This window comes from Papilio polytes, unplaced genomic scaffold, assembly GCF_000836215.1.
Source record: "Papilio polytes unplaced genomic scaffold, Ppol_1.0 DF824102.1, whole genome shotgun sequence".
Lineage (NCBI taxonomy): Eukaryota > Metazoa > Arthropoda > Insecta > Lepidoptera > Papilionidae > Papilio > Papilio polytes.
This window is the reverse complement of record NW_013525102.1, coordinates 974,496-994,647: the sequence shown is the minus strand read 5'-3', so window position 1 is coordinate 994,647 and position 20,152 is coordinate 974,496. Positions and strand designations below refer to the sequence as shown.

Sequence of the window (20,152 nt, the reverse complement as noted above, 5' to 3'; positions counted from 1 at the left end):
CCTTGTGGCGCAGCCGGTTGGGGTGCGAGAGGCGCAGGCAGCGGTCGCAGAGCGTGTAGCCGTCCATCTCGCAGTCGCAATCGCACGGCCCGCATTCCCACACCGCCAGCGAGCCGCACAACAGGCACTGCTTCGGCACTGGCCCAACACAATGACACCATGACACCATGACACACCGCACTCACTAGGGATGGGCATTATAACGAACTGCTTCAGGGGTGGCGAACCACTGGCACGCGTGCTATAAATGCCACACGAATAATATTTTGGGCACATCGACGATCATAAAACATTACAGAAAAGTATGAAGTAGATATTATATAAAAACGAACGCGATGTCATTACCATGGAATTGATAATCAGACAAAATAATTTGATGGCACGTCTATGGCATTACACATTTCTTCAAAATTTAGCACTTCGTTGCATAAAGGTTCGCCACCCCTGAACTAGTTGAATAGGCCGTTCATCACTATTCACAGTTGAATTTTCACTATCGTTTTTTAATCAACTAATTGTCAATTTAGTTTTGACTTATGCTTACCAGGTCATATCTATTTTAATATTATTATAGAAATTGTTCCCATTAGTTAGATAAATTATGATATTATAATATTTTTATGAAAGAGTAATTTTACACATGAATATTTCAATGTTTTATCTGCTGACATATTATTGGAAATAAATTGATTAATTTAATATTGAATAATACTTACATCCTTCGATGAGATCGGTGATATCTAAATGAGGCGAAAGTTGGACCTGCTCAAATGACTTATATTGTTTACCAAATCTAGGCATTTGTATGATTAAAGTTGAAGGAACCTGTAACAATGTAATGTTATTTATGTAACCCATAATTTAATTTAATATAAAAGTTAAAAGAAAATAGTGTTTACCTCAGTGAGTTTGACTCCGGAGTTAGCGAAGGACTGCTTCACGAGATACTGCAAGGTGGGGAATTTGACGTCACCTGTCCGCTCCACAAACACCTGGTAGCAGTACGACTCTTGGCCCGACGACAGCTTCAGAAATGGCTCAGCGCGCAATATTTGAGCTAATAAGCCATTTAAAAATTCTTCCGGGTCCTAAAAAACATTATTGTCTTTAAAAAAATTATGCTCTCCTACAACCAGAAGAAGTCATTATTTCATACCTATAAGGTGAAAACGAGAAAAATACAGAAAACGTACAAAACATTTGTACCATACAGTACCATAACAAGAACACAAAACCGAAATGGTCTTGAACAGAGATATCTCATAGATACCATAGATCATAGATACCATTATCCAATGTCAAAGACTATTGTCATTTGTATATTTGAATTTTGGAATTTGCAATTGAAAATTTTATAAATGTAAACGTAAAAATAAAGTTTTATAATTTGATGCGGATTAAGCATGGGAATAGGTGGTCTATTATAAAGGACACAGTAAGACAGTGAGTAAGACCTTTTCCTCTGAAGTGAGTCCGGAGACGTCAGAGAGCCTCTCAAGTAGCGTACGCAGCTTCATAACGCGGTCCGCGCGCACGTAGCCGTGCCGCCGCAGCGGGTTCACCACCTCCTCGCGCAGCACGCGCTGCACCTCGCTGTACTGCGGGCAGTCCTGCGCAACCCGCCATATCTACCTACTAGCTGTCGCCCCCATACACCTCCGCAACCAATTAAAACAAAAGTAGCCTATGTTTTACATCTATGCTAAATTTCATCTAAATAGGTTCAGCAGTTTAAGTAGTGGATAGTAAGTTTCGCATTTATAATATTAGTAAGATTAGCTACTAGCTGTTCCACGAATACTTTTTCGCGGAGATAAAAAAATCTTTAGTCAGCTGTGTATTACTTTCAGTGTGCTTTATATCTAAGCCTTCAGCGAGATCCGCTAAACAGTTCTGAACATACTTATCATGTAATAACATTTTTTATTATTATTTTATTTGATAACGACAATATAGCATCATTACATAATAAATTTAGATTTATAGATGGATTAGTTCATTGATTCAATCTTTCGCGTTTATTAAGAAAGTAAGAAGTAAGATATATGCTTGAATACAATTACAGATACACAAATCTACTAAGGGTTCGAACTTATTTGTCTAACTAATACAAAATCTGAAAACCAAGTATCCGACAGTCCTATTGAAACAATTACTAGTGTTAATTGTAATTATTTTTCACTTTTAAGATACTATTCATCACTTACTTCAGGCTCCGGAGGTCTATAGAGCAGTGAGTCAAAAACACTGGTAAAGGTGAACATCGCAAAGAGTGTGGCGTCCAAGTAACAGGAGTTGTGATGTCCCTGGATGCCGCGGTTCTTGCCCGCGATGCTGCTCAGCTTGTTCAGCGGCGCCACCACGCCCGTCACTATCGGACACTCCGGCTGCTCCCACACAACACACAATGGATATACCACATCAACAATTACGAAACTAAAATTACATAAATAAGATAAGGAACTTTGTATCAAGTGCATAATACAATCAGCTGTGTAATGCAGTGACTGTGCACTCAGTAGTTCTCAATAGTTGATTAAAAAGTAGGAATATTTCCAAGTCTCACGTAGGTAGTTAGCAATTAGGATGCAATGAATGTCCCAAAATAATATATTTTGGATATTACAGCATTACATTTGTTCAACTAGACAGACATAGAAGAGACAGAAGAGAGGTAGCAAAGACTAGAATGAAACATTTTAGTACTTGATCATCGTTGTTCATTTGTTGATGTGCGCGGTCCGGGGGCGGAGTGTCTCGGAAACGGGCATCGCGCCGGCACAGCGGCAGCGGCACGAACAGCGCGCGACCTGACGCGCACGAGAACAACTTCGCCCCGCCGCGGCTGCCGTCGCCCAGCCCGCATACGCTCTCCTCCAGCTCCACACCAGCCGTCGCCGTATCTGATTATTAACTCTGTTTCTATATTTTCTTTGAAAACCACAATATCAGCAGTGTATTTAGGCGTTGGTGTCTTTTACCATCAATAATCCCGATCCACTTGACGACGCCGTAGTAATGTTGATCAACATCAGTAGCGACCTCCACTAGCGAACCCACGCCTATGTCATCCGGCGCGTGCACCGGAGAGGATTTGGTCTGCGCCGCGCGCGGCGAACCCAGTGCCGGGGAGTCGTACAACACTTCGGGTATTTCACCGCCGGGCACATCTAAACGCACGACCAATATTCCAATCTTACATTAACCCATATTTACATTTCGTTAAAGTAACTATTTTTTTATGAATAGCATAAACCTGCTTTCCAAAAGAAACATAACAATTATCGAAACGAAAAAGCGTAAAGATCAGTTCATGATTTGATGGCTACCATGCCGCGGGCAAACACGAATAAACAACGTGTTTATACTTAGAACACTTATAACAGCCGTATTTGCATCTAGGATTAAAAATTGCAAAGAATAACATACTATCTTCATATTGTAGCACACACAATGGTATATCATTGATATCTATGTCTTGATAATAATACGTATGGGCCATAGTTCGCGCCGACTAGAACTTATGCCAAACAACGCTCGTCTACTGCGCCTCTATAACTATAATTAGAAATTGGGCTACTATAATTAGATAGTGTAAAGCTGCATGCAGTGTGTAATGTACAAACATTGATGTCCTGTTTGACATCATTACAGATATTTGATAAAATGTGTTCAAGTGAATACACAAGAAATAGTGTTACGTGAAATATTTTTAATACTTTATGGAAGTTAGAATTACTTCAAAATGGTAAGATTAACGCTTTTCTTTATACTCAGTTCTTATATACAAAATATACAACTTCTTTTCGTAACAAATCTACGTATAGATATGGAATTTAATTAAAACAAATTAGAGTGGATAAATATATCAAATAAACTTGAAATAGACTGAATTAAAATTTGGATATCAGATAAGACTATATTCTAATATAGAAATTCTTAATACTATAGATTTTCACAGTTAGTTCTAGTTTTAAAATTGAATTCAGTACATTTACTGGTTTATAATACAAGATTCCGAGACTTACTAATTTCCCAGTCACATCTCCAATATTTATACATTTTTGGCATAAAACATACTTTATCTCACCTACTAAAATACCTGTTTCAATTTTCTTAGGCTCATTAACCATTTTGGTCTTATGTTGACCTTCTTCCAAATTTAAAGACTTGGCAGTTGATGGCAAATTAGGTCTATTCTTTCTTTTTTCTGGAGCTATGTGGTTAATAAGATTCACAGATTTGATTCTTTCATTTTGTGATGGGCGGTGCATAGTGCGTCTATACACCTTGGGAACTGTCCCATACTGGGCTTGCTCAGGCTCACGAGGAGCTGGCGGCCAGCTTCCTCCAATTAAAGAAAAGAGGTCCAACTGAAATAATAAGATAGTAAAGTACAAGAGATATAAAAATTACATAAAGGACATAAAAAAGTTTAAATGTTAATTTTAGTAATATCTAATACTTCAGTATTGACAAAAGAAGTGGTTATCACAAATACATTTTACTCCCACCACTGACTCATACTCTAAAAATTATTTTGAAGTGATGTATGAATTAAATGTATTCCCCATTATACTTCCAAACATAAGAAAATATTTTATTTAACATTCATACATAGTAAGAAAGAATTTAAATATTCTGTATAAAAAAATCAAGAAAATAAAAGAAACGAAAATATAAGAAACTTGCTAAAAGTTGCATACACCTAAATGGTTATCTTTAATAATTAAATACAATTCTTATTAGATTTTAAATCTAAAACTGCTTATAACTAAAGCAAAGTGGTAAATCAATTTAAAAATAAAACAAAAAGTTAATTTCATAATTGTTTTGTCAATCATAAGCCAAATCCCATATTTAAAATTAAGAAAAAAAATTAGTGGTGTTGTGCGTAAACATTTCAGTGTGGTTAGTGATAATGACCATTTATAAGGCCAACCTGTGTATCTCGGTTGTGCCCTGTCGAGTCACGGGCTTCATTACTTTCTTTACTCATTCTGCTTGCTTTGTACTAATTTCAAGTACCTGTGACCAGCTACTTAACGTGCCAATGATTAAAAACTCAATTAAAAGGACATACTACTCTTATTATCTAAAGGACAAACCTGTTTAAGTTATTTTATTTTCTTTTGTGCCACTAACACTTTTTAAATTTTTTATAGTGTGGAAATTATAATTTCGTTAATTATTTTTCAACGATTCAAGAAAATAGAAAGACCAATATAAATTATAAATTGACACAAACAAGACAAACAAAATCAATAAAATGAAAAATCTAACGTCACACCACAGAATGTAAAACTTTTAGATACATTAGTTTGGCTTAAAATACGATGGTGTAAAATATCAAATTGTCCCATAAAGACAAAAACAGGCGAAGTTAAATATTAATTATAAAATGTCGGAGACGTGTATCCTTCTCCGAAAAATAGAGATTTTTACAAGAGGAATTGACTTTTGACCACTGTCATCTGTCGATTTGAGATATCTAAATGTCCTTGTGTCATGTCAAGGACATTAATGTCAAAATAATCATTTGAAATTGTATACATGCTCATAACTTATGAGATTGAATAAACAAATATAGATTGAATAAAACAAAACTAAATGCAAATTCGTAGCACGAAAGGATTTGCTACATGATAAAAAAGCTTCATAAATGAATAAAATACAACAATTTGACAATTATAAAGTTTGAAGATTAGGTAAAGTTTTACTAGTTACTCTAGTTGTACATAAGTTGTATCTAGTTATGTTATTTATATTAAATAAAAAAATAGGAACCAAAGTGAAAAAGTCCACTGTATTAGAAGCATGTTAGTATAACTCATGGGCCTATATAAGAAGTCTATGGCATTTAAGAAAAGTTATTGTAACAAATTATTTATGTGATTCTGTACTTTCTTTATAAATTTATTGTAAGTTCAATGTTTTAGGTGTTCCCAGATATAATGATCCGGCAAGGAAGCATAGATGATATCAATGCCCAACAATTTCTCAAGATATCTAATTATGAGGACACAGTCAGACAACTTGATATTTACTATGCAATAGGTATAAATGATTATCTCAGTTATGTCATCATCAAGAGCTTTTCATTCACTCTCCTAGTGTTGTATAATGATTGCAGTATTATAAAAATCTATTTTTATTTTTATTGCAGTAAAAAGACAATTACTGAGGTTCCAAAGTCCTATAACTGGATTATTTCCAGTTCTATCTACTGATCTGAATGTAGCTAGTGTGAGGGATAGTATATACTGTGCTGCTGCAGTATGGGGTCTTTACCAGGCATACAGGTATCTTTTATTATATATAGTAGAATAACGATGTAATTTGAATAAAAAAATAAAAGTATAGTAAAATGTAATTTACAGTTATGCTCACAGTCTATATGACAATTTCAAATAGTAATAATTAGTAGAGAGGAATAATAAAAGTCCTTGTAAATTATTTGTTAGGATTGTTTTTAAACTTTTAGGTATATTTCAGACGTATTGATGATGACCGTGGTAAATCACATGAGCTAGGACAAAGCACAGTCAAGTGTATGAGAGGTATCTTAGAGTGCTGGATAAAGCAGTCGGCTCGTGTGGAAGCTTTCAAAACGAGACAGAGTGCCGCTCATGCATTACATGTCAAATTTCACCTCACTACCGGAGAACCTGTACTATCAGACGAAGAGTACCATCACCTTCAAATAGATGTTGTCTCCCTCTATCTTCTTTTTCTTGTGCAAATGATAACAGCAGGACTGCAAATTATATATACACAGGTGATTTAGCACTTCTATTTCTAAACATTTGTAATTATAGATAAATTATTTTAGTTTCAAACATATTAAAAATGTATTCTGCATTTCTAACCTTGCAAATTGTTAATACATTTAGGGCATGACCCACCACTAGCTGATAGAGGCATGGATAGTTTAAAAATGATGGCACTGTCAGATAAGTTAACAAAATCCGATATTTCCATCACATATTTTACACATTGGATTGTTACCAGATGATGTATTATTTTGTGGGACAGTCCCTTAGTATCAAAAAAATTACTGTAGTATTCAATGCTCTAAATATAGGGAAACTGTTAACTTTCATTGCTTGTTTATTTGCAGGATGAAGTAGCATTTGTGCAGAATTTAGTCTATTATGTAGAAAGAGCATACAGAACTCCAGATTATGGCATGTGGGAACGAGGTTCTAAATACAATGATGGCAAACCAGAAATTCACGCATCCTCTATAGGTGAAGAACATTTTGAAAAGCTATTTTGTTACTTTAATACATATTTTTTTTAACTAATGAAGAAAGTTTTGCAGTTAGTAAAATAAGTTGATTTTATTTGAAATTATATCAGGGATGGCAAAAGCTGCTCTGGAAGCAATAAATGGCTGCAATCTGTTTGGTGACAAGGGTGCTTCGTGGAGTGTTGTCTATGTAGACATTGATGCACACAATCGGAACAGAAGCATTTTCGAGACAATGCTTCCACGAGAATCTAGTTCAAAGGTCAGATAATTAAACTTTTTCTTCCATTGAATACTCTCGACTTCGTCCACGTGAAATTAAAAAGTAATTGGAAACTGTTACTCATAGACAAATTACCTTTTTAACGGTGAAAGAATTTTTGAAATCGCCCCTGTAGTTTTAGTTATTTCCACACGTGCAAATATACAAAATAACTTTCCTCTTTATAAAATTAGCAAAGATTGGTATACAAATGTAGATACGTCTTCATGCTAATTGTTTAATTGTAAAATCTTATTAATTCAAATGATTTTTCATGATAAAAATGGATATCCTAATGATCCATCTCAACAATACAATTGTTCTTTGAAGTAATAACAATTGAAGTAGGCTATAAAATATATAAAAGGTTTGTTTTTCAGGGTGTTGATGCAGCTTTATTACCGACCATATCATTCCCTGCATTCGCTACACATGAAGAATTGTTAGTTCAGTTGACAAAGAATAATATTCTCACACGTTTACAAGGGAGATATGGTTTCAAACGTTTTAGTCGAGATGGCTACAAATGTGCGTTAGAAGATCCAAACAGGAGGTACTATAATGAAGGAGAGTTGAAGGAGTTTGATGGAATAGAATCAGAATGGCCACTCTTCTATGTTATGATGATAATTGATGGAGTGTTTAGGACTTTACCCGACCAAGTTGAGGAGTACCAAAAGTTGTTAAAGTCTCGGATTTATATGGATGAATATGGAGGTAAATAATTTTCCTATTAACATGCAAGTTCGTTGTAATTATAATAATTGAGATAGAAAGTCAACTTGAATTTAATTTTAAAAAATACTTGACCTTTTTCGGTAATTTTATTTATAATTTCAGCAAATTTAAATTTTTTTCAGATCCCGTAATTCCTTGGTACTATTATGTTCCGCGGGAAGGTGTTGAGAACGAGCGCAGTGAGCCATACTCCGTTAGAAGGATACCTGCTAGTAAGTTTTTTTTTAATTGCCCTATGCATCCTTTTTTCACGATTTTACAATTATAGTTGATAAAGTTGCAATTTTCAGTCGCTTTTTTTAAATTTTCTTAGCTGTTATTAAAAAAGAATTTTAATATAATTACAGACCAACCGGACGATAGTATAAATAAAGGTAACGCGAATTTGATCGGCGAAGTTTTATTCTTTTTTTCTTTCATCTTTTAATGTGATGGAATGTCACTAATTTTCCTTTATTGCTTCCTACTAATAGATATTGCATTGCCTAATAACGATACTCAATCATTAATTTTAAATGCCCCAAGCCTTATTTAAAACTACTTTTTATTCTGTCCTTTCAGTCATCTACTTTGAATATTTTCTTTATTAGTTAACTATGACAAACAATTACTCAATTTTTCAATTAAATGTTTGTAGTAAATAAAGCATGTAATATTTTAATAATTTGTGAGTAAATTATCTGACATTTACTTTTTAAGACTAGGAAGCACAAAAAGTGTTTTTATTTTGATGAAATAGTAACAAGACTAGAGCTAAAGCTGTCTACCTGATTTTTATATCTGCTATTTGCTATGGTTTTGTAGTGCTTATAGGAATGGATAAATTATGCTTATGAAACTACTTTCAGCTTTGTACTTTTCTTTGCTATTGTTATACTTAGTTTTACTGTTATATTAGACACGGGGGGTTTATTCCTGTGGGCGCAGTCGTTGTTCGTGCTGGCGCAGCTGCTGACGGGCGGCTTGCTGCACGTCAATGAACTGGACCCCATACGACGATATCTGCCCTCTTACAATCGTCCAAGGCGGGCCGGACGGTACTCCGCTTTTCAGGTTAGATATCAATTTCTGCGGTTGAATAATTTTTATGTTAACTGAGGGGTTAACAAAACAATAACAAACTCGTTTATGTTTTATTTTGTGATACGAAATTTCTGTTCTTTTTTTTTAAATACTACACTTTTCAGTGATATTTATTTATGTAACACCTTGATATTATTTTTAAAAAAACTTATCCAAAAAATTATTTTCTTTTCATGCAAATCAGGCAAAACCAGCGTTTGTAAGTACATGTGTTACTCACGAGGATATGCATGATAGTTAAAAATGCAATGTTATATTAGCACGGTATAAAATTGTATTGCAAAAAATATACACGCTTCAATTGCAACTGCGATGTTCAATGTTTTATCGCTTTTTGTTTCCTTATCAACAGCAGGTAAATTTATTTATAAAGTAAAATGTACACGTATGCCTGCAGCTTCGAAATTAAAAGCTTATGTATAGACACAATGTATACGCATAGCTAGCTGCCTAGCGAATGAATGAATGATTAAATGAATGAAATGACTACTGGAATTTTAAATGCAATTATTCCATTAATTTTAAATTTATAGCAATCCAAACTTTATTAGTCTGTTCCGTGATACTGTTTCGAAAAATACAAATCTTCATTATAAACGGAACGAATTTTGGCAATTCGCAAGGGACGTTATGGAGAAAATAATTTTTATGTGTGGGCGGGACTTCTGTCCCACCTTAATAAGTCCGCGTGGCATTTGCTTGCGCAGACGTACTTTCACAGTTAACCACGTACCAACTTAGTAAAATTAAATAACTTGTGGTTTAAACAAGGTATCTACTGTGAACAGGGTACAGCGACAGATCTGGTGGTACAAGTGGTGCTTATCGCGGAGTCGATGCGGCTGCAGGCCATGATGGGCACCTACGGCATACAGACGCAGACCCCGCATGAGGTCGAGCCCGTACAGGTAAATATACTCTATAGAGGGGCTCGGTGCCTATCCTAAATGGGTGACTATGCATAATTAACTACACTGGCCCACTGCGGGTTGGTTGACACTGACTTTATGTGTCATAAATTACTGCAAATACTTTAGATACGCATTTGAACCTTTTTCATTGTAATCTATACGATATAGCGGCACCTTATGTACAATAAATGCCTATTTTAGGTATGCAGTTCTACACAATTGGTGCATGTGTATAGAGAACTCGGAGTCTGCCCGAAGCTGAAATTGACCGGTCGTCCAATACGACCAGTCGGCTCGTTGGGAACTAGTAAGGTATTTTATTCCCTTTTTTTAATTAAATCATGAATATTGATTTCTTGTTATTAATCAAAGACATTTAAAAAATATATAGACCAGGCATAGTGAACAAAATTTTTCCACCGGTACTTTCTCTGATAGGTACTATATCAGTCAAGTTTAGTCCTACATTTAATAAGATATTTAAATTATCATGAGAAAAATGTCTCAAGTGAAGAGTCAACTATGTCTTGTCTATATATTTATTAAATCTCTTTGTTATTAATAAAATAAAGTATTAATTTATTTTTTAATAGATTTACCGAGTGTGCGGTATGACGGTGCTCTGTTACCCGCTGATATTCGAAGTGTCAGAGTTCTACCTGTACAGGGACATGGCGCTCTTGATAGACGATATAAAGACTGAATTGCAGTTTGTGGGCAAGTGAGTTATATTTTTCAAATTTTAATGTCACTTTTTTAAATTAATGTCATATGTTAATTTACAGTCTGTAGTAGTTTTCTAAAATGTTTAATGACATGTCAATACGAGGAAATGAGGTGGCGTACTAAACTTACAACTAACGTAGTAGTACCTTTCAAAGAAGTTACCAGTGAAGAAATTTCACTATGTTTAATCTATGGTTTTCTTAAGTCTTTGATTGTAAAGAATGGAATATGGATTAACAGTGTTAAGGCAGGTCCCACTACTGGCTGATAGAGGCTCAGATAGCTTAAAAATTATGTCATTGTCTGATAAGGTAACAAAATCCGATATTTCCATCCATTTTACATGTCGGATTGTTTTCAGACAATTTCCTATTTGGTGGGACAGGCCCTTGGTGTTTTTATTGTCTCTGAGTGGGAATGTGTGTGTGTGTGTGTGCAGGTACTGGCGGCTGTCGGGGCGGCCGACGGTGTGTCTGCTGGTGCGCGAGGAGCACATGCGGGACCCTCACTTCAAGCAGATGCTGGACCTGTTCGCGATGCTCAAGAAGGGCCACTGCGACGGCGTCAAGGTGCGCCTCGGCCGCCTGCAGAACCTCATCTCCAGCTCTTGTATAGGTAACACGTCAAATTACGTCTATCGGTTATTACAATTTGCAATCATTTAACATAAGCACTGAGTTTAAATTTGAACGTAGTTTAAAATTGTCGTAATCGTTCCAGTCAAAGAGATTCAAAAATTATATAAAGCAAGCATAGTAAATACTTCACTTGAAACATTTTTACATTTTTCAGTAACGCTATCTATTGATTTTTGACCGACTTCCCAAAAGAAGGAGGTACTCAATTAGTCTGTATGTTTTTTTTTATGTGTGTTACGGCATAACTCCGCCGCTAGTGGACCGATTTTGATAATTCTTTTTTTTTCGCTATCTATTATGAAGATAGGTATTGATGAATCAATTGTATTTAAATTAGTTACCAGTAGGTGTCTTTCAATAATACATTCAAATGTTTATATTTTATTTTCGAATACTGTTTCGTTTATATTATAACAAAATGTAGCTTCTTATAATTTTCTAAATTGGTTTATTACAAGTCAATACAAGTACACAATAGCACACTAAATTTGACAACTGTTATAGTACCTATCAGAGAAAGAACCGATGCAAAAAGTTCACGTTGCCTAGTCTATAAATTTCTTGAATGTGTTCAATTTGAGTGTTATATCAGGAGCATTGTGATATGTGTCGGTCAGAGCACCTGGACTTCATGAGCCAGGGCGAGTTCCCCTCGGAGATGTTCAGCCAGTTCCGGCAGCTGGAGCACGAGTACATCGGCTACCAGTCGCTGACGGACGTGCCGCGCACGCTGACGTACCGCGAGGAGGAGCTGCCGTGCGAGCAGCTGGCGCGCCGCCCCACGCCCGACGTGGTGCAGGCGCTGCGCGCCACCGCCAACATCTTCGCGCAGTGCCAGCTGTGGGGCATACTGCTCGAGAGGGAGGGACCCATGTATGAGGTATATTATAGACCTTTATATCAAAAATGTTGGATGTGTCATAAAAATTAAATTTTTTATCCTTTTAGACAGAATTCTTACTAATAATATAAATGCTAAAGTTTAGATGGATGGATGTTTGTTTTTTTATGTTCCCCGACGGGACCTTAATAGCACCTGCTGCTATTGCTGCCGCAGCAACCTTGGTACCAAGGCAATGGCATGTTTGTTACAACTCCAAAACCCATAAAGGATGTCGCTGAAATTGTAGAAGCATTTTTTTATTTCCGCGCGGACAAAGTCGAGGACAACTGCTAGTTATAATATAAAAGCAGTCGTCAGTACTTTTTGTAACAATTACTATACATAGGAGAGAAACTGTGACTAGGAGGGGATTGACACAAGCTGATTATGACACATGACATAGAAGTTGTACATTGTGTAGGTGAACGGCAAGACAGCACTGGAATCGCTAAAGGCGCTGTACCACAGCGCTGGCGTGCTGCGTCACTGGCGCGCCGTGCGCTACTGCTCCTCACTCCTCAACCACACCGTCGACTCCATCAGCCCCTTCATCACCACTGTGCTCGTTAATGGGAAACAGGTCTGTATTGAGTCGGGCTGGTGGATCCTAAGAATAAGTTAAAAGTAATTATTTGTATCATACTTCATATTAATATTATATATTCGAAAGTGTAGATGAATGGATGTTTGTTTGCGTGTGTGGCCTAAACGGGAGAACATATTTCGATGAAATTTAGTATGGATATATAGGATAGACTGGAAGAACACAGAGGCTACTCACTTTTGCTTTTTTCAATTCCACGTCGCAGGCAAAAACTAGTTTATTTTTGTATGTATTGAAATAACTTCAAAACTACTAGGCCGATTTTAAAAAAAAACTTTCACCATTAAGAAGATAATTTATCAGTAAGTGACATAGGCTATGTTTTTTTTTTTTTTAATTTGACGCGGACGATGTCGCGAGTAACATGAAGTTAGCAATAAGAAGTTAAGCAGTGCTAAGTGAATGTTGCGTGTGCTGCGTCAGCTGACGGTGGGCGTGGTGGGGCGCAAGGAGACGGTGTTCGACAAGCCGCTGACGCCGGGCGAGATACAGTCCGTCATGTACTCCACCATACAGCCCTACGACGTCATCGGAGCGGTGCTGCAGCAGGTACGCACTACACTAATTAATGGAATCACGATTTAATATAAACATTTCATTTTTACTAATCAACATGGACAATGAAGAGTCAGGAATCTAAGTACTATTATAAATGTGAATGTTTAGAATTAAAATAGATGATTTAGACGGTTAGAGTTTGTAGTCTTAATTGCTTAACGGATCTCGATGTTTGGCATAGATGTAGTGTTAAGATTGAATATGGATGGCCACAAAGGAAGAGGAAGACCGAAGAAAGTCTGGATGGATTGTGAGAAAGAAGATATGCTTAAGAAGGAAGTGGTTTCAGATATGACGGCTGATAGAGATGTATGGGAGAGCAGCACATACTGTGCCGACCCTCCTTAAGGGATAAGGGCAAGTTGATGATGGCATAGATGTAAAGGATAGTTTGGAAAAACACATAAGTTACTAATTTTTATATTAATACCACTCGGAAGGAGTCGCAAGTGGAAGCTTTTCATGTTTTGTGAATTAAAATACAATGTATGTACAAATGTATGCTGTGGTGATATGATCTGCAACGTGAGAACGATGTCAGGAGATAGTGCTGTACTGCGGGCGGCTGATCGCCACCAACCCGGACATGTTCCGCGGCATCCTGAAGATCCGCGTGGGCTGGGTGCTGGAGGCCATCCGCGCCTACCTGCGCCTCAGCCCCGAGCCGCGCGCGCGCGCCCCGCTCGAGAGCCTCTCCCCCTACCGCCTGCGCACGCTGCTGCAGCAGGTCCTCACCGTCTCCGACTGGGCAGAGGAACGGGGGTGAGGATATTCCTCTCTCAACATAAATAATCTAAAAATAGATGTAACAATAAAAGTTAGATTCGAATCTCGTCTTGTACCAATGTCATTTTCGATTTGAATTTCATATGTACATAATTTACCCGATGTTCTTTACGGCGTAACCGACACATATCGGTGAGGAAAATCAAGGAATATATGAAGTCAACCCGTAGTGGTCTAGCATCTATGACCTACTCACCCTAACTTAGGATAGGCTCCGAGCCCTTCGTTGGGAATGATGAAGGTATAATAAAGGCATAACGTTTTGTTTAGACTGACTCCCCTGCAGCGCCGAGAACTGGAGGGCTGCCTGTGTCGTGTGCCCAAACATTTCTACATACAAGTGTGGGATATACTCCTGCGCACGCCCAAAGGAATTATTGTACAGGTAACTTAAGATATCAATTTCTGAATTTTCCAACTGACAGGAGATCTGATCAACCCATGTAATTTATTCAGCTGTAATATGAAATATTGTACTTTTATTTAATTTTTATTCTGTTTTGTAAATGTTTTCATTTTGGTAACAAATTTCTAGTAATTCATTGATTTTTTTTTCATAGCAACTAAACTCCAGATTTTCGCAGGAATAGGTTACAGCAATAATCAAATGATTGATAATCCTAGCTTTAAATTTTTGAATAGGTATTATTCAAGGAATGTGTTCATTTTATTTGAACATGTTGATGTGATGAGGCCGAACGAATCACTTGAACGTAGGTACACTGGTAGAGGTAGACATAGAAAAAGATGGATGGATTACGTGAAAGTTGATATGATCAGGAACGGAGTGAAGACTGAGATGACGGATGATAGAGTTATCTGGAGGATGAAAACCTGGAGTATGATAAGGTGGTAGATGATGATGAGGTGTGCAGGGCCACGCGATCCCCGCGCAGCCGACGCTGGTGAACATGTCGCGGTCGGAGCTGTCGTTCGCGCTGCTGGTGGAGGCGGCGCTGGTGCGCGTGGAGTCCGCGGCGCGCCGCCAGCTGTGCGTGGAGCTGCTGTGCGTGCTGGCTACCATCCTGCGCCGCAACCCCGAGCTCTACCTGCAGCAGCCCCTCGACCTCGACCGCCTGCTGGACGACGCGCACTACACCTACGCCAAGGTACCTCAAACTTAACATTAGCCACTTTAAACGTATTTGAAATTAAAATATCGTAATAATATTTCTTATTAATGTGTATGTATGGATGGATGGATGTATGTTAGAAGGTATATCTTAAACGACTAAACCGATCTCGATCAAATTTTGTATAGAAGATGTAGAAGTCGACAACGAAACCTAATTTTATTAGTTTAATAAAATTTAAGTTGCTGACATGTGTTAATAAACATTAACACTTTGAAGTTAAGTTTACATTTTAGAATATTTCTATCTATGTAAGCATGCTAAAATTATACAGAGGAAAGATTTCTATTTATGAATGTATTGAAATAACTCAAAAACTACTGGGCCGATTTAAAAAATTATTTCACCATTACAAAGGTAATATGTGAGTAAAGTGTTTTTTTTTATTATTTTTTAATTTCCCGCGGACGATGTCGCACAACAGCTAGTAAAGTGAAATTCACGTGTGATTGTGTGTCGCGTGCAGGACAGCGGGTTGCCGGAGAGCGAGGCGCTGGGCGGGGCGGGTGCGGGGAGCGCGGGGGGCGCGCTGAGCGCTGCGTCGCCCGCAGTGACGCTGGGCTACTTGGCGCGCGCCGTCGTCAACAGCGTGCTGCAGGCCGCCGCCGCGCCGCATCTGCACCACGCCGCTGACGACTCCTGCCTTGTCGCGTAGAACAATTTACACATTCAAAAAATATACAGAGACATAGTGTAGGTACTTACTCCGAAAAAACTACCGAAAAAAATCAGTTGTCAAATTTAGTATGCTATAGTGTCCTTGTATTGACATGTTATGAAATATTTTACTAAATTAAAATAAGCTCCAACTTTTGTTATAAACTAAATAGTGTTACATAATAAAATGTAAACATATAAATAATATTTTAAAGACCTATTGGCAATTAATTCTAATACAATTATTTCATCGACATGTAGTTTTGAGGTTATCTATAAATACCGTAAGTGATCATGTGAAAAATGTCTCAAGTCAAGTGTCAACTATGCCTTCTCTATATATTTCTTGAATCTCTTTTATCATAATAATCCTCTAGGAATATAGAGGATTTATGCCTCGTTCACATTTGGCCAGTCGAATTGTATTGAATCACTGGCGCTAGTATTCAGATAATGAGCGCTACTGTCCAACTATCGTGGCAGAGTGTGAACCAGGTATTATTCACGGCAGGAACTCGTATATGGACGGTTCCTACTCATCTTTGGAAGGCATTAGGGATGGCCAATGTCCAGCAGACAAACGCTGATAATGATATGTGTTCTAGAAATAATTTATTCGAATTGAATGTTACAAATTATGTGATTTTAAACTGACTGCTGTAGGCTAAAAAGACATTTTAGGCTGTTAATCTTTCCTTTCCAGATGACTAACTCCTTTTGTTTCGTTTTAAAAATCCAATGTTACTCACTTTCCCGCTGAAAAAGTTCAAAAGCAGGTTCCTACACGTGCTTTTAATTCATTTTACTTATTATTATTGAGTTAAGAACACTGCTTGAGTCAACCATTACACAATATTTTATTAGTTATTTTAAGTTAATATGTGCATCATATTTGTTATTATTATGACTTACTATTTCTTTTAAGATATATTGCAATATTTATCAGGAAAGATAAGTGCCATTTATATCTTTTGTATTTTAGTTCCTACATTGAAACATATTCAACCATTTAAGCTATGAATTAAATTAGAAATATTTTACAGAAATATTATCTATACAATGTTATTACTTTATAGATTAAATATATATTAATAATAAAAATTATTTAAAAACATTTTTTCTTTAATTTACTGTTTTACACCCATCCTAGAAAATTACTATAAGTTATTTGAAAAATCATGATTCTTTTCACTATGTACTTACAAGTAAAATTATTTCTACATTTAATATGGATAAAAGAAAAAAACTTGTTACATTAAAATGGTTTATTTTGTAAAATTGACAAATCTCACAAGCAACACAAGTAACTCAGTTCACACATATGAAACATCACCATCACATTCAATTTTCTACTTAAATAAATTATATCACTAAAGTCCATTATAAAGTTTGTTATTCTTTGACTGCTTAAGTATTTTTCTCAGTGCTGAAAAAGAAAACGGATTTTTACAATGTGAAATTTCACTGTAAAATGTTCCATTTTATATGATAAAAGAACATTGTATTTAAATCAAATTCTCAAGAAATCAAAAAATCTTAAATGTATACTAATATTATAAAGGAGAGATTTAAATTATACTATGTATTTGATTTACGTAAAACTACTGGGTAGATTTAATAAAATTCTAGGCTATATTTTTTATTATGTTTAATTTTATGTGGACAAAGTCTATGAGCTACAGTTAATTTTAGATTAAAAAAATAACTATTCACTAACCTTCTTTATCCTCTTCTGAGAAGTCCTGTTTGGGGAACTCAATATCAAATGTGACATACAAATTCCCATGGAGGTTATTATTTTCAAAGTTGGGCATGCCCTCCCCCTTCTTACGTACACGAGCTCCCGCCCACGTCACCTTGTCGCGAGATACTGACACTTTGTGCCCATCAAGATGTACCAACTCCATCGTAAAACCAGTCAGGGCATCCTGGAAAAAATGAAGCTCAAATATTATAAAATAACAAGAAACTATATAACAAAGGTGTGTCAATCTGCCCAATGTGATTATTTTCCCTAGTGGCTTGATTGAATCTATAGTTTTGTAGGAATCAGCTAAAAAAAATTAGTTTTCAATAAAAAGATTTTAAAGACTTAATATATGGATTTAAGATTAAAACACAATTTACCTGCAATGAAATGGTGACATTGGTGTACAGGTCATCTCCCCGCCTGGTGAACTGATGATGCCTCTCTGTTTTGAACACAATCACCAAATCCCCAGGGTCTCCGTCCATATGCGGTTCACCTTCTCCTCTTAACTTAGTTTTGTAATTATCAGGTGCTCCTACTTCCACCTTAAAATAGAAAGTGCAATATTTTTATATATCTCAGTGATTAAAACAAATTAACAAAAGTATATTATTTTATATGACAATTTGGGGATAAAAGTCAATTTATTGATATTCCAAATTAATAATTTCCCTTTATTATATTCCCATTTTTTTAAACAAACTTCTCATCTCCCAAACTATAATCAAACCGACTGGAAATTGAATTTAATTGACCCCAATGTTATCTAAACTTGTAACACATTGTAAAATAATATTATTGTTATCTCTTTGCTTGAAATATGAGTAAAGCATGTTTGTTAACTCACCTCAATTTCCAACAGTCTTTCTTCATTGACCAGCTTTACATTGGGGCACTCATCACACACTGTCTGCTGCATCATTTGGAATCTTCCAGGTCCCAAGTTCCTTGTCACCATTTCTTGTCTACAGTTACATTTACGAGTACCAGACGCTGGTTTTATTACAGGTTTGTTTCTTGTTATCTGCGAAAATATATAAATAGATTTACATTACTAGAATTGTCACATACTAAGACTTTAACAGCGTTACTACATTAAAAAATGTCAATTTACATTATGTCTGCTCTCCATTATATTTAAATTCAGTAAATCTCAAATCAAATTTAAATTGGATTTTTCCGTTTCATTAAAACGACGAATAAATTGGAGTAACTTACTTCTATGAAATTCCCATTATACAGTTCTTCTAAGGATACAGTCAACTCCATAACAATGTCTGCACCACGAGGAGTCTCATGGTGTTGGGGCTCTCCTCCAAAATGAAAACCAAAGTCTCCAAAAAAGCTTGCGAATGGATCATTGTTGTTCATCATACCATCTTTCTTTAGGCATTCTTCGCCGCACCTATCGTACAATTCTCGTTTTTCAGGGTCCGAAAGAGCCTCATACGCCGCACCGAGATCTTGAAACTTTTGTGATGCATCTGGATCATCCTGATTCTTGTCTGGATGTAATGCTTTTGCAAGTTTTCTGTAAGCTTTCTTTACTTCATTGGTACTAGCTGAACGAGACACACCGAGTATTTGATAAAAATCACGACCAGCAATTGTTAACAAAATTGATGATATTAAATAAATTAAACACACATATGCTTTATCAATTAACATTTTGAATTGTCCTCCTCTAGAAACTGTTTAAGTTTAGAATAAAATTTGTTAACTTGAACTAATACGCCTGTTACACATTTTCATTTTTGACTTGACATGTAACATCATTTGACAAGTCTATTGAGACAATTCGTCTGGCTTTCATTGGTTAATTGCCTTCTAATAGAAAAACGACATATCTCTTTCTCGTAATGTTGTGTTTTTAGGTCATCACACCTCGTGTTAAGGTCTATATCTAGAACGATAACATTAACCAATCAAGTGCGGACTCGTACTTGTAGTATGTTGCCAGAATGAGAATTTACGTGTCTTCATTTTATTTTTCACTCATGCAGTTTTAAAAATGGAGTACAAAAAATATAATTATAAAAATACTTTAGGGCATAAATTACTTTGTGGTATAATATGTGTCATTTTATAACATGAATTATTTACCAAGCATCACCGAGTGAATGGTATTCCCCAATCTGGATGCCCGCTCCATATAGCTGCTGCCACAAAAC

General features: G+C 36.2%; 3 protein-coding genes across 5 annotated transcripts in view; 1 reads left to right on the top strand and 2 right to left on the bottom strand.

Annotated features, from left to right (window-relative positions):
- LOC106099587 (ubiquitin carboxyl-terminal hydrolase CYLD) overlaps positions 1-5,431 on the bottom strand; it is a 10,391-nt gene extending 4,960 nt beyond the window's left edge. Inside the window, exons 1-9 of the mRNA XM_013278165.1 lie at positions 4,943-5,431; positions 4,103-4,373; positions 2,982-3,170; positions 2,707-2,903; positions 2,208-2,387; positions 1,455-1,610; positions 900-1,088; positions 717-825; positions 1-138 (exon numbers count right to left, since the gene is read on the bottom strand). Of these exons, the coding sequence (XP_013133619.1) occupies positions 1-138; positions 717-825; positions 900-1,088; positions 1,455-1,610; positions 2,208-2,387; positions 2,707-2,903; positions 2,982-3,170; positions 4,103-4,373; positions 4,943-4,999 (1,486 nt within the window). The 5' untranslated portion in view covers positions 5,000-5,431. The remainder of the gene's footprint in view (positions 139-716; positions 826-899; positions 1,089-1,454; positions 1,611-2,207; positions 2,388-2,706; positions 2,904-2,981; positions 3,171-4,102; positions 4,374-4,942) is intronic.
- On the top strand, positions 3,655-16,408 carry LOC106099586 (probable phosphorylase b kinase regulatory subunit beta). 3 transcript variants are annotated; one of them, XM_013278161.1, is made up of 21 exons: positions 3,655-3,748; positions 5,940-6,057; positions 6,167-6,302; positions 6,496-6,778; positions 7,121-7,250; positions 7,363-7,514; positions 7,895-8,231; positions 8,375-8,464; positions 8,600-8,626; positions 9,151-9,305; positions 10,124-10,243; positions 10,448-10,558; positions 10,840-10,967; positions 11,412-11,587; positions 12,228-12,490; positions 12,915-13,073; positions 13,521-13,646; positions 14,197-14,417; positions 14,712-14,826; positions 15,317-15,550; positions 16,041-16,408. In XM_013278161.1, exons 1-21 carry the CDS (start codon positions 3,746-3,748, stop codon positions 16,227-16,229), a joined length of 3,273 nt encoding a protein of 1,090 aa, XP_013133615.1. In that variant the 5' UTR covers positions 3,655-3,745; the 3' UTR covers positions 16,230-16,408. The 3 variants fall into 3 exon arrangements, with proteins under 3 accessions (XP_013133615.1, XP_013133618.1, XP_013133617.1); XM_013278163.1 differs by lacking the exon at positions 3,655-3,748 and adding an exon at positions 5,529-5,708; XM_013278164.1 differs by lacking the exon at positions 8,600-8,626.
- Positions 16,409-17,481: 1,073 nt separating this feature from the next.
- On the bottom strand, positions 17,482-19,760 carry LOC106099756 (dnaJ homolog subfamily B member 11). The gene is made up of 5 exons (XM_013278401.1): positions 19,200-19,760; positions 18,829-19,005; positions 18,359-18,526; positions 17,949-18,159; positions 17,482-17,657 (listed from the first exon to the last, which is right to left on the bottom strand). Exons 1-5 carry the CDS (start codon positions 19,647-19,649, stop codon positions 17,602-17,604), a joined length of 1,062 nt encoding a protein of 353 aa, XP_013133855.1. The 5' UTR covers positions 19,650-19,760; the 3' UTR covers positions 17,482-17,601.
- Between the last annotated feature and the right edge of the window lie 392 nt (positions 19,761-20,152).